Source organism: Homarus americanus, unplaced genomic scaffold (genome assembly GCF_018991925.1).
Source record: "Homarus americanus isolate GMGI-L3 unplaced genomic scaffold, GMGI_Hamer_2.0 scaffold50959, whole genome shotgun sequence".
Classification (NCBI taxonomy): domain Eukaryota; kingdom Metazoa; phylum Arthropoda; class Malacostraca; order Decapoda; family Nephropidae; genus Homarus; species Homarus americanus.
In genome coordinates, this window is record NW_024738769.1 from 318,043 (window position 1) to 332,500 (window position 14,458).

At 45.6% G+C, this 14,458-nt stretch overlaps 1 protein-coding gene across 1 annotated transcript in view; it reads right to left on the reverse strand.

Moving 5' to 3' along the window:
- Window positions 1-609: 609 nt before the first annotated feature.
- Window positions 610-14,458, reverse strand: part of LOC121874349 (zyxin-like) — a 202,662-nt gene continuing 188,813 nt past the window's right edge. Inside the window, exon 6 of the mRNA XM_042378474.1 lies at window positions 610-1,205. Coding sequence (XP_042234408.1) covers window positions 610-1,205 — 596 coding nt within the window. The remainder of the gene's footprint in view (window positions 1,206-14,458) is intronic.

Consider the following 14,458-nt stretch of genomic DNA (forward strand, 5'->3'; position numbering starts at 1 on the left):
ACCTTCACGATAATGTCTTGGTTTATGTGGCTGTAATGGCTGTTTTAACCTCCACGATAATGATGTAAATAGCCATTATAAAACCCATAAGCACACCTGACGTAATTAGCTATGTGTTTAAGCCTCCAGTGTCACCCCTTACCTGGGCAGTACAGTATCCTAGTGGCGGTGTTTATCATGTACCTTACTTTACACCTAACCTAACCCTTAACAAGCAACCTAACCTAACCAAACACTCCTTCAATGTGCAATAAAGCAAAACATCTCTCAGTTTTGATTGATAGTTTGCATGCATCTCAGACCCATCATCTCAGTTCCCTCACGCAGCCCCCCTCCCCAGCCCCCCCCCTCCCTCAGCACCCCCTCCCTCAGCCGCCCCCCCCCATATTTTGTTTATCATTTATTATTATATCGTGTATGAAGTGATTTATTAGTCTTGTTTTAAAGACCTTGGTTGTTCAGGCACACAGTCGTATATATCAATCAATATTTTATAATGGCGACTTAGACAACTGATTTAATTACAGGAGTAGAGAGAGAGAGAGAGAGAGAGAGAGAGAGAGAGAGAGAGAGAGAGAGAGAGAGAGAGAGAGAGAGAGAGAGAGAGAGTTATGCTCCTGGGTATTTCCAAGCTACTGAGTGACACCGGCTTTTGTGTAGTGACGTGAAATTTCTTATGGAATGTCCACCGTCTGTTCTGTCCACCGTCTGTTCTGTACACCGTCTCTTCTGTACACCGTCTCTTCTGTACACCGTCTCTTCTGTACACCGTCTGTTCTGTACACCGTCTGATTCTGTACACCGTCTGATTCTGTACACCGTCTGATTCTGCACACCGTCTGATTCTGCACACCGTCTGTTCCGTACACCGTCTGTTCTGCACGTCTGTTCTGTACACCGTCTGTTCTGTACACCGTCTGTTCCGTCTCTTCTGTACACCGTCTGTTCTGTACACCGTCTCTTCTGTCTCTTCTGTACACCGCTCTCTTCTGTCATCTCTTCTGTACACGTCTCTTCTGTACACCGTCTCTTCTGTACACCGTCTCTTCTGTCAGTCTGTTCTGTCCACCGTCTGTTCTGTACACCGTCTGTTCTGTACACCGTCTGTTCTGTACACCGTCTGTTCTGTACACCGTCTGTTCTGTCCACCGTCTGTTCTGTACACCGTCTGTTCTGTACACCGTCTGTTCTGTACACCGTCTCTTCTGTACACCGTCTCTTCTGTCAAGTGGTTTTCTGCACGTAATGACGTTTTATATTTTTATTACTCTATATATTAAGATGGAATAACTTGGAGTGATGCCGCGGACTGTAGTCTTGAGATACACATCAGAGTGTTTCCTTAGTTAATATTTGAACGTACATGTCTGTCACTGTGTAGGTAAACGTGTGTACATGTGTGTGTGTACTAGTGTAATGAAATACTTGTGGTCTTCATATAGCTTGTCTCAACCCTGTAGCATGAACCAAGACCTCAATAGACACATGACACAAGATACATGACACATAACACATCATCATGACACAACAACATGACACAAGCCTCGCGTACCGAAGCCAAACAGTCTCTCAGAACCATAACAGAAACATGACTTCATTACTGCAGAATATTATGTAAACAAAATACCAGAATGAGACTCTTGCAACCTTCACGGTGTTACAGCGGTGAAGTAAAGGTGACGGGTTATAATGAGACGGAATAATAACACCTGTGTAGTATAATTAACGTTACCTGAATTCTTCCATAATGTTAACAAGGTCTACTTATGGCCACGTTTGTAATACTGTCTCAGTCTCTAATCTGATAACTTATAAAGGTTAAAACAAAAACAAAATATTCCATTAATATAAGAGACACCTTACTACCAAACAAGTACAGATGTAACAAGAACAATACAATGTAACCAACACGAGAATTGCAGTTTTCTGCGTCGGTCACAAGACAACATTGAGATTTTACCTGTCAAATATGGCGTATTAATTAATCACTACCTCCAGGTATACAACCAAGTGTTATTTTTTATTTTTTTTTATACTTTGTGACCAAACCTGGACACACTAAAAAACAGGACAAGTTGAGGGGAAATCCCAGTGATAAATAAAAATCGCAAGAGGTAGGAATTATTAACGTAAGGCAAAAAGTGAGACAAAAATAAGGAGCAAGAAATTGTTCACACACACACACACACACACACACACACACACACACACACACACACACCATCATCATCATCACCACCCAAACGGCTCACCAAGAAGGTCTCTGAGGGGGTGGAGGGAGGGTAACGTTAACAAGACTGTATCAACAATCAAAAGCAGGAACAAGTTATTAACCCACGTAGTACAACATTAACAGGAGGTGAAGGTATTGGAGGTGAGAACAGGTACACCAAGCGGCGTCCAACACTGACATAAAACTCTGACGTAGATAAAGAAAGAAAGAAAAATATAAGTGATCTAGAGACGATAAAAGTACACCTGGACGCAGCAAATTTAATGTACACTAACAATGTAAGTGAGGAATTTCATTAGCAGGTATCGATCAGGTGTGATAATGGGATACAAAAAATATATCGATAAGTTTTTTTTTTTTATGTTGTGGTTTATTATAAGATAAAGTTAATAATTCAACTTACAACAATTTTATGAAGACAAAGCGAGGCGACAGGTAATGAAATATGTGTGTGCAATGATGAGTAATTTATTAAGGTGTTCTGCACAGGTAAGTGGCGTAGTGTTGTTGGCTGTGTATGTGTGTTGTTCTTCCCTGCTTTGAGAGAGAGAGAGAGAGAGAGAGAGAGAGAGAGAGAGAGAGAGAGAGAGAGAGAGAGAGAGAGAGAGAGAGAGAGAGAGAGAGAGAGAGAGAGAGAGAGAGAGAGAGAGAGAGAGAGTAATGTATTGTTGAAGCAGGTAAAAGCACTTCATCTCCTCTTATAAATTATTAACTGCCCAAACAGCGAGAAGCAGTCTCTCACTTCAAAGAAAACCAGACTGAGGAGATGATAAGCTGCAATCTTCCAAGTGTCGCCTCTGGGACCACGACTCTCACCGCTAAACTCACACTATACCAAAAGATAAACAACCTGACCTTTTTTTTAAAACACGTGAGAAAAACAGAAAGATTTATGTATATTTCCCATCTTATATTACTTTTTTTCTTCTTTTTTCATCAACGCCGAGATTACATTAACGAAAATTTATATCTAGAAAAAAAATACAAAACAGTTGAGGATAAGACAAACCAAACAGTAGACAAGAGGTAACGTGGCCAAGAAACACGTTTGTTAGGCTGGAAAATTTGTCATTGTGATCAGCGGGGTGACGTGTGTGTGTGTAGGGGGGTGGGGGGTTCTCTTTAGTCTTACTCCCGTGATGTTACTTAGTTGTGATGTTCCTTTATGGTGATGTTACTTAGTTGTGATGTTCCTTTATGGTGATGTTACTTAGTTGTGATGTCCCTTTATGGTGATGTTCCTTTATTGTGATGTTCCTTTATTGTGATGTTCCTTTATTGTGATGTTCCTTCGCTGTGATGTTCTTTTATTGTGATGTTCCTTCGCTGTGATGTTCCTTTATTGTGACGTTCCTTCGCTGTGATGTTCCTTTATTGTGATGTTCCTCGCTCGATGTTCCTTCGCTTTATGTTCCTTCGCTATGATGTTCCTTTATTGTGATGTTCCTTCGCTGTGATGTATTAAGTAACTGTTACCTTAGCACGTGTTCCTTATAGATGGTTCAGGAGTAAGATGAATTATTGTGAGGTAAAAATATCTATCATTCCTAGCCTCTAGTTTTAACCCATCTAAGTAAGGTAGTACATCTCTCTTGTTGACCTCTCTCTTGTTGACCTCTCTTTTGTTGACCTCTCTCTTGTTGACCTCTCTCACTCGCCCTGTGCTTCCCTGGAGGTACCTGTTCTATTCTCCTCACACACACAAAGATCTATGTAGAGGATTCCGGTAAACAAAAGATGGAGGTTAATGTTGTGAAAAAAACTAAAACAAGAAGTGTGCGTGTGTGTGTGTGTGTGTGTGTGTGTGTGTGTGTGTGTGTGTGTGTGTAGGTTGGCAACACCATACAACCATCAACGTTCATAGAGACAAAAACACAAAACAAAATATCCTTCACTCTAATACTGTTCTTCGTGTTCTTGTGGTCGTGACTCCAGTCGACCAAAAAGCAGCATAACTGGATGACCAAATACAGCCTCTTGAGATTACGTGTTACTCACCGCCCCCACCAAAAAAAAATAATAATAGAAATAACAAACACACAAAACAACACGATAATTCACTGAGTTTGTAACCTGTATAACACAAGGGAGGAGAGGAGGCAAGTGCGGCAGTAACTCCGGGTTATATAATAAAGAAAACATTAAACCTCAAGCCCATAATTGCTGGGATCAAACACCATTACAACGACAAACAAGATAATAATTAACTGTCACAACAAAGTCGCCGGAGAGAGACACATACTGGGTGCCCTGGTGGTGGTGGTGGTGCCCTGGTGGTGGTGGTGGTGGCCCTGGTGGGGGTGGTGGTGCCCTGGTGGTAGTGGTGGTGCCCTGGTGGTGGTGGTGGTGCCCAGGTGGGGGTGGTGGTGCCCTGGAGTGGTGGTGGTGGTGGTGCCCTGGTGGGGGTGGTGGTGCCCTGGTGGTAGTGGTGGTGCCCTGGTGGTGGTGTCCGACAAGAACCTCAGCTGCCGGTGCCGTCAACCTCCAAGTGGTTCTCCTGCCTTCAGACGGCAATAATTCTCAGCTCATCAGGAACAAAAACTCGACAATAAACACTTAAGAAACCCACAAGCACTAAAATACTATTACTTCTTTATCCCCTATATCAACACGAGTAGTTCCCTGATTAATCTAATTTTAACAATATAACAAAAACTATGTCGACAGAATGTTGTGACCGACCGACCCAGTCACCGGGAGGAAGCCGCCCTCACCACACCCCCGGTCTTGGGTGTTACTGGAAGGCAATAGACCCTTCAGCGAGGCTCCTCAACACACACTTGCTATACTAACTGTTAACTCCTTGTTATTATAAACAGAAAACAGCCTGGTACTGTATTGGAGTGAAGCGCTACTATCTAAGGTGGTTTGATAACACACATTACGGCCAGTCAGTCTAAGAGATCACTTTGTACTGGATAATATTGCGTATTATGTGTCGCCCCCTGTTGCTCATTGTCGTTCCCCGTCGCCCCCTGTCGTTCCCCGTCGCCCCCTGTCGTTCCCCGTCGCCCCCTGTCGTTCCCCGTCGCCCCCTGTCGTTCCCCGTCGTTTCCCTGTCGTTCCCCGTCGCCCCCTGTCGTTCCCCGTCGTTTCCCTGTCGTTCTCCGTCGCTCCCTGTTGCAGTCTTCTTGATTTATGGATAATTTTTCCGGTTCTTGCCCGCTGTTGTGTGAGTTCCGCTGTTGTTTTGTTGCTTCACAGGTAATATTACAGGTGCAGGCGGACACCTTTACCACAGGTCGACTCGTCCTATATACCTTTGATACACTTGGGCGTGTCCTTCAGATAGCTTGTCAAGATTACTGCAGGTGCTGGAGTACTTTATCAAGAGGACGGGTTGTGACTCGCTGCTGTGAGCCCTGACAGTTTCAATAGTGATCCCGTCCGCTGTGGATTTAATTTGTGGGACTACTGAAGCGTATTTCATCCGTTGGTGTTGCTGACCAGGCTCCTCGGCAACATTGTGTGTGTGTGTGTGTGTGTGTGTGTGTGTGTGTGTACGTGTGGCCTATACAGCACTACAGGATACGGGTAACTACTTGTGGTCGGCAAACATCGAACCTGGATCATTATGTCGAGATACCAGTGAGATACCATGACGCCACCACAATATCTCTCCCATCACCACACCAGCAACACGGACCCCACAAAAAGTTGCTGTAACACACACTCCAGGCACACTTTATGGTGGTCAGACACTCTTCCGTTCACCTGAAGATTAAACACCCTAGCTTATTACATGTGATGATTAAAACACCCTAACCTAACCCCCTTAGGTAGCGTTAAGGTGTTTAATCATCAGGTGAAATAGGTTGAGGGTGTCTGATCTTCAGGTGATCTCATAACTGTAAGTACCTGCATATCATGGTCGGGACACCACACCTGTACATCATGGTAGTCTCAGGCGTCAGGTACACGAGGGAAGGTCATAAACCTATTAATTCCTGCTGGACGGCCGCTCTCACCTGTCCAAGTCACATCATGTTTTCATTCATCATTTCATCACAAAAATTTTACCGCCTCACTTCCTTCTTGTGCCCAGAGTAATGAAGATTTTTACACGCTGGTTTAATCTTTCATATTAATTATCTATAGTATACCGCGTCTTGTTGTTACACTGCCGAGTCGTGAAGGACCAGTGCCGAGAGGTCAGGACCTTTATGTAAACACAGAAGTATTTCGTGGGTCCTCAGTCCTCACCAGCCGGATCCCACAGCAGCCAGGAGAACCAGCCACGGCGACCTCCTGCAGCAGTACCACCACCACCAGGAGAACCAGCCACGGCGACCTCCTGCAGCAGTACCACCACCACCAGTAAGACCATCACACGATTCTGATTTACCCCCCCCCCCCACCACCCAAGCAGGTATGGTATATACGCCACATGTTGTCGAGGTCACGCCCGCTACCACTCACTGTCGCGGACACCGCCAGCGTCTACATTATCTTTAACACCAGCAGGCACAGCGACACCCTACACCACCATACAGTCACCTGGTGTTAGATATCGTCACATATCACGCCCTGCAGGTGGTGTTGTAGAGAACTTCTCACATAGGCGTCAAACATGCCAGCGCCTCTCATTGTCCATTAACTTTAATTAGCTCCACTAACCATGGTATCTCTGCCCACATCATGTACTCACTAAGTATGTGTTTTTGTACTAAATATCTGAAAATTTCTGGATGACGTAAATTTAAGGCATAGTTACTGTTGACGACGAGACGTAAAACAAGTTAATTGTAGTTAATTATGCCCAGCTAATATGTTGAAGATGCAGTGAAGCCATAACTGTGGCAGACATGTACGAAAAATGCCAATTATGTCTCAGTCTGGACATTACTAATTTACAGATATCAAATAAATTTCATATCGACTTGAGACCATCTTTCGTAGGGAGGGAGGGAGGGAGGGAGGGAGGGAGGAGGGAGGAGGGAGGAGGGAGGGAGGGAGGGAGGTAAACAGACAGACGGACACCCCTGTATGTCTCCCCACTAAATAAGGCGAATTTTTATAGAGTTATGTGAGGCGACCGTCAAGCAGTCAACCGCAACTGATGGGACAAAACACAAGACACAGAATAAAGACATACGAGCGTCACACCCCTGACACCTGACCCACACACGCAGCCCCCCATACCTGACCCACACACGTAGCCCCCCATACCTGACCCACACACGTAGCTCCCCCCATACCTGACCCACACACGCAGCCCCATACCTGACCCACACACGCAGCCCCCCATACCTGACCCACACACGCAGCCCCCATACCTGACCCACACACGCAGCTCCCCCCATACCTGGACCCACACACGCAGCCCCCATACCTGACCCACACACGCAGCCCCATACCTGACCCACACACGCAGCCCCCCCATACCTGACCCACACACGCAGCCCCCATACCTGACCCACACACGTAGCCCCATACCTGACCCACACACGCAGCCCCCCATACCTGACCCACACACGCAGCCCCCCATACCTGACCCACACACGCAGCCCCCCATACCTGACCCACACACGCAGCCCCCATACCTGACCCAATACACGCAGCCCCCATACCTGACCCACACATAAGCCCCTACCTGACCCACACACGCAGCCCCCATACCACCCACACACGCAGCCCCATACCTGACCCACACACGCAGCCCCATACCTGACCCACACAGCCCCATACCTGACCCACACACGAACACGGAACAGTCATCAGCCAACAGCGTCCATACCTAACCTAACCTAACCCAACCTAGCCTGACAATCCGAAGAAGACAAGTTGTTACCTGAGACCTGATAATGAAAGTTGCCCTGTCATGACTTTCTTGGGTGGAGCATCACGCCCATACCACACTACTACTGCTTCCCACACCTGTACTCCCTCCCACACCCACACTACCTCCCAGCCCTGTACTGCCTCCCACACCCGCAGGTAACACGGTCATGAGACAATAATCACAATACATTATGGATATTACTAAGGAAAACGGGTTCTGTTATTAACTTACGACAACTATCATAAACGATATCTTGCAAGACGTAAGACTGATAACGTTAAGAATTATCACATGTGAGATAACAGCACGAGAGAGAGAGAGAGAGAGAGAGAGAGAGAGAGAGAGAGCACTGTGTCCATACCCACCAATTACTGAACATCAACACACAGGTCTGAAATTATTGGTCCCTCAAAAAAAAATCGACTTAGGAAGATTATTATTGTACATTTGAGGAGGAGATAACTGGGAGATGCAGTGTGTGTGTGTGTGTGTGTGTGTGTGTGTGTGTGTGTGTGTGCGTGTGTGTGTAATAAAGACACACATTCATATGCTAATAATTATTAACTACAATACAAATGTCAACAGAAAAGGCCATCATCATCCCATACACAGTTGGTCAGCAAACGTCAGCAGGAGTGATCAGCTGTCAGTATAGTAGTAGCTGGTGATTGGCTGACACATCAACAGGTTACCTTACATTATACATAGTCATCTTAACACGGACGCTGACAGTCACCCAATCATCTTAACACGGACGCTGAGTCACCCAATCACCTCAAAACGGACGCTGAATCACCCCAACACGGACGCCGAGTCACCCAATCACCTCAACACGGACGCTGAATCACCCAATCACCCCAACACGGACCATACCCTAACCTCAACCGCCACCAATACACACCTGAGTGATGAAAGACCTTACCTGTCCTTTCTTCCTCTTCACAACCTGGCAGTAACGAACAAAAAATATCACAGTAAATCAATAGAATTCGAAGTAGTAGATATAATTCTCTTATACGACAGAGCACTAGTTAAGTCTTCTTAGGTAGTCGACCATAAGCGTATAATTAATTGATTTATGAACATACTTGAGTGTTAAGTGTTGATGTGTTAGTCTCAGGTGTTGTTTCTTTAATTATATCAGTCACGGAGGTAGACGGCAGACTCACACACACACACACACATTACCGCACAATACACGCGAGGTTTAATGGCATTGTAAAATATGTTTGCATTGTCTCAGCGGCTAGAACCTCTTAGCGGCCTCAACCTCTTAGCGGCCTCAACCTCTCAGCGACCAGAACCTCTCAGCGACCAGAAACTCAGAACCTCTCACCGGTGCCAACCTCACACCATAATATCAGACACCATCAGGCCGAGTTAACAGTTACTGCACATACCAGAGGCGACACACACACACACACACACACACCAGGTAACGTGCTGGGCCGGCCTGAGGTGTGGCGCTGATTCAACAGGTGCAACGTGTGGCCGGGTACGTCGCTCAGGTGAAGGGAAAAACAAAGTTCCTATCAAAACATTGTCACTCACTGTACCCAAGTATAGTACTGGTCTTATGGTCATCACGACACGAACACTGTTGGAACACGTCTTATACACGACTAATACATATTCTAAACGATACCCAGTTTACATTATACAATTATTTTTCTGTTTTTCATCTTAAATTTGTATAGCATATATTATCGAATTCCTCTCAATATTTTTTTTCCTTCACTTTTCCTCACTAGACTGTCAGATACCCATGTAAGCTCCCCGACCCGTGCTGCCATTCTCATCAATTTACATTTGTATTTAATTATCACTAAAGACCAAACTTTTTTTTGGCATTTCACCTCATCTCACACTAATCTCTTACCTTTAGTTCGTCTTAGTATTTAACTGGAAACAAAATAGTCTCTCAAAGCTTGATAATATTTCTAATTTCCATCAATCTCTCAGTTACCACATAGTTAAGGGAGCCAAGTTGTGTTATTATCGAGACATTCAATCACGTCTTTTCTGCACACACCCGCTGGTCGACCTGCTGGAACCATAATAGCCGCTTGTGACGTACACATACCAGAGACGTCTTCATCTATAAGCATCTCTTGATCGGTAATTGGTCATCCACGTCACAGGAATGTAACATGATAGACGTAGACCATTAATCTGTTCACCAGTACCTAACGATAATTCCGGGTTGTGTTCCAGCACCCTCACGATAACTCGAGCTTGTGTTACAGTAGCACCCTCACGATAACTCCGGGTTGTGTTCCAGTAGCACCCTCACGATAACTCCGGGTTGTGTTCCAGCACCCTCACGATAACTCCGGGTTGTGTTCCAGCTAAGTCTCTCACACCCGGTCAAGGCCAGCACCACCACCCCGTGTAGATCAGACCTGTTTCCGCCACACCTCCTCATCTTTAACTAGCCACCTGGCCCCCACAGTACACAGTGTTAATACCCCCAAGGTGATCTGAGAAGCGACAGTGTTTCTCTCAAAGGTCAGGCAGTGAACGACTCTCCTCCACACGCCAGACACAACAACATTCACAGTCATTCTTCTGCCTCATTCATTACACTAAAACTAACCTAACCAAACACATTTTTCTACTTTACAAATTGATAAGAGAAGAGGATTTGCTGTGGAATGAGTTAAATTTATCATGTGAATTTATAGGGAGTATATTTCCTGTTTTTCCTCACACACACACACACACACACACACACACACCTAAAATCGTAACACAAAAAAAAAGATAAAGAAAGAAAGTGAAGCAGCATAATTGCGTGCTCTTAAACTAGGCAGTTAACCCCAAGATGGTTAACCTCATCTTGGGGTAGTTAGCATATCTGACAACCCGTCCGTCCGTCTGTGAGTCTAACGAACACATCCTTGTATCAAAAAGTACGTTGTCTGTTTAACTCTTACAAACATGACAGCTACATTTATTTTAGCTTTTCTTTAGCTGGTGAAGTGAAGCTCCATCCCGGTACAAAAAGTCAACACATCTATGACCGCCAGCAGCAGCTATAATGAGTTTTAAATATTTTTCTCGTTATGTTTTCATCTTACTATTTTTATTTTACCTTAATTACAATATTTCATTTTAATTTACAGTTTTTCCTAATACAATTTACTTTTTAACTGTACAGTATATATAATGCAATCTTCATGGTTGACGTTAATGTATATCTTCTTATTATTATTATTATTAGTGTGTGTGTGTGTGTGTGTGTTTAAGTAATAATGTAGAACCAGCAGCAGCGTCGAGTCTCTTACCTGTTGACAAGTGAGTTACCTGCACTTACCTGCCTCTTGACAACTTGTGTATCATGAACTATTTAAATAAACCTCATAATTATTCATCCAACACAACAACACGCCTCACAACTTTACACTACAACACTCACAGCTCTCTACACTGCAACACTCACAGCTCTCTACACTGCAACACTCACAGCTCTCTACACTACAACACTCACAGCTCTCTACACTGCAACACTCACAGCTCTCTACACTGCAACACTCACAGCTCTCTACACTGCAACACTCACAGCTCTCTACACTGCAACACTCACAGCTCTCTACACTACAACACTCACAGCTCTCTACACTGCAACACTCACAGCTCTCTACACTACACGCCGAACTGATGAAAAAATAGCTCACGTGAAGATAAGGCACCCCAACTTATTTTACCTGATAATTAAACACTTTTACGTTACCTGAGGTGTTAGGTTAAAGAGAATGAAATAGTCAAGACAAACGGACAGGTAAAACGACAGCCATCATTAAAACTGAAGTTGATTCCTGTAAACAGATGCTGTCACCCATAAGACCTTAATTAACATACAGCGGTGGGAGTGTTACCTGTAGTGTCACACCTTACTGCTCCTTCCCTCCCTCTCTCTCCCTCTTTCCTTCCTTCCTTCCTTCCTTCCTTCCTTCCCTCCCTCCCTCCCTCCCTCCCTCCCTCCCTCCTTCCATCCATCCCACCCTACCACAATATTGATTATCCTAGAAGCATACTTTGGGAAGCTGGTTGTGTACATCTTCCCAGGACCATCGTTTACACTCACAGGCAGGTTAACAAGTGTACAGGTATATGCCGTCTGAAGGCTAGAGGTATCTCGTATAGCCGATCAATGTTATAAAGCCACAACCACCTCAGGAACAATGTTATAACAAAGCCACAACCACCTCAGGAACAATGTTATAATAGACACCACCACCTCAGGAACAATGTTATAACAAAGCCACCACCACCTCAGGAACAATGTTATAATAAAGCCACCACCACCTCAGGAACAATGTTATAATAAAGCCACCACCTCAGGGTCGTGTTTCTTAACCTCCTTAATTAGTTTCCAATGCAGAGTGGAACCAGAAAATCTAATTTACTTTTTTTTGTGTGATCTACAGGTACACCATGAAGACACCATCCAACCAAAAAAACTGGTGCGCCGAGTTACGTCACACCTGAACTGGTTTTTGTTACGTTGATATTATATAAAATTGGCTTCTGTCTTTGTGTAAATATGTGCTTTTCTCGCTACTGTTTCTCTCATCATAATATTTAACACGTGTTTATATAAGAGATCTGTATTGCTTAACTTATAAATAATTTGTAGGAACTCGTCTCTTGCCAAAATATATGTACACACACACACACACACACACACACACACACACACGCACACACACACACACACACACACACACACACACCTCCCTCAACGCCAGCAACAGCGGATCGAGGACTTTTCTTTCAGCGGGAGGAACATCAGGACCTGTAAATTCTGACAATAACCACCAATCACCACCCGGAATTGAGAGATCATTCCGATAACCAGCGGTGATTGCTCGTCGACGCATCCGTGAAGGAGGAGATCAGACCGACGCTTAGAACTGGAGGTTGTGTGTGTGTGTGTCTGCCCGCTGAGTATACACAAGAGGGGTGGCAGATCACTATCCTACCAGACTATACTACGCCATATCGAGCGGCGTCAACCTTTAGCTTCTCTCACCATAAGTTTCTTGGCGCGGTAACGTGAGCCTCAGACACTAATTGCGCGTCTTCTGGAGTCTCAATAACCGGGCTGAACTGTTGACGATATCGTACATGTTAAGTCTATAGGCTCACTGCACCCTCACCCCACGCGCCACCTAGGACACACACACCACCTCCCTCACCCCGCCCAGGACACACCACCTCCCTCACCCCGCCCAGGACACACCACCTCCCCTGCCCCTGCCCAGGACACACCACCTCCCTCACCCTGCCTGTGACATACCCACCTCCTCATTCCCTGCCCAAGACACACACCACCTCCCTCACCCCGCCCAGGACACACCACCTCCCTCACCCCGCCCAGGACACACCACCTCCCTGCACCCATGTCACGGCCTCCAACCTCTCCCTCGAGTTCACCTCACGACCTCTCGCAAGTAACACAAAAAGGGCCAACGTCTTCAACACCCTCAGGATTTTACCACAACCAAATTACTTTCATCTCTTTCTCGATTTTCATTTATAACATTTTGATTCGATTTCTTCCCACTTCAATTCTCGATCCTTTACGTATAGCTAGAACCCAACACCTCCCCTTCCCCCACCCCCTCCTTCCAACCCCCCCTCCCCTCCTTCCAACCCCCCTCCTCCCCTCCTCCCAACCCCCTTCTCCCCCCCTAAACAAAGCTCGCTTGAAATTAACTGTACATGTTATATACGAAATTCTTTTGTGTAGCTAATAAGGGAAGGGGGGGAGGGAAGGGGAGGGGAGGGGAGGGAGGAAGGAGGGAGGGGAGGAAGTGGAGGGAGGGAGGGAGGGAGGGAGGGAGGGAGGGAGGGAGGAAGGGGAGGGAGGGAGGGAGGAAGGAGGGAGGGAGGAAGGAGGAGGAGGAGGGAGGGAGGGAGGGAGGAGGGGGGAGGGAGAGAGGGAGAGAGGGAGGGGGGAGGGGGAGGAGAGAGGGGAGGGGAGGGGGGAAGGGGAGGGGGAGGGAGAAGGAGGGAGGGGGATTTTTGCTTTCCTCACCCTCGCTTCCCCCTTATAAGAACTCGACTCCAGTAAGACCACACCCATGAAATAAATACCTGCATTGGGGGAAAAAACAAAAAAACAAATCTCCCCGTGTTCCCTAGTGGTGGTGGGGTAATTTCCCTATATTTTCTGTCATTCATTGGATATTTTAAAAACTTCCTTTTGGTGGCAAATTAGGCAGGGAGGTTTTTTTATTTTTATTTTTTTTTTTTACATTTTTTTTGTCTCCGGTCACAATGCATTCCAATACCTGTTTTACCTGAGGCGCGCTTCTTATGTACAATTTCTCGAGGAAAGGTTGGCAGGTAAAGAGACCGATAGAGAAGAAGAAAAATAGCAGGTTATAATAGCCTCTGTGAGAGAGAGAGAGAGAGAGAGAGAGAGAGAGAGAGAG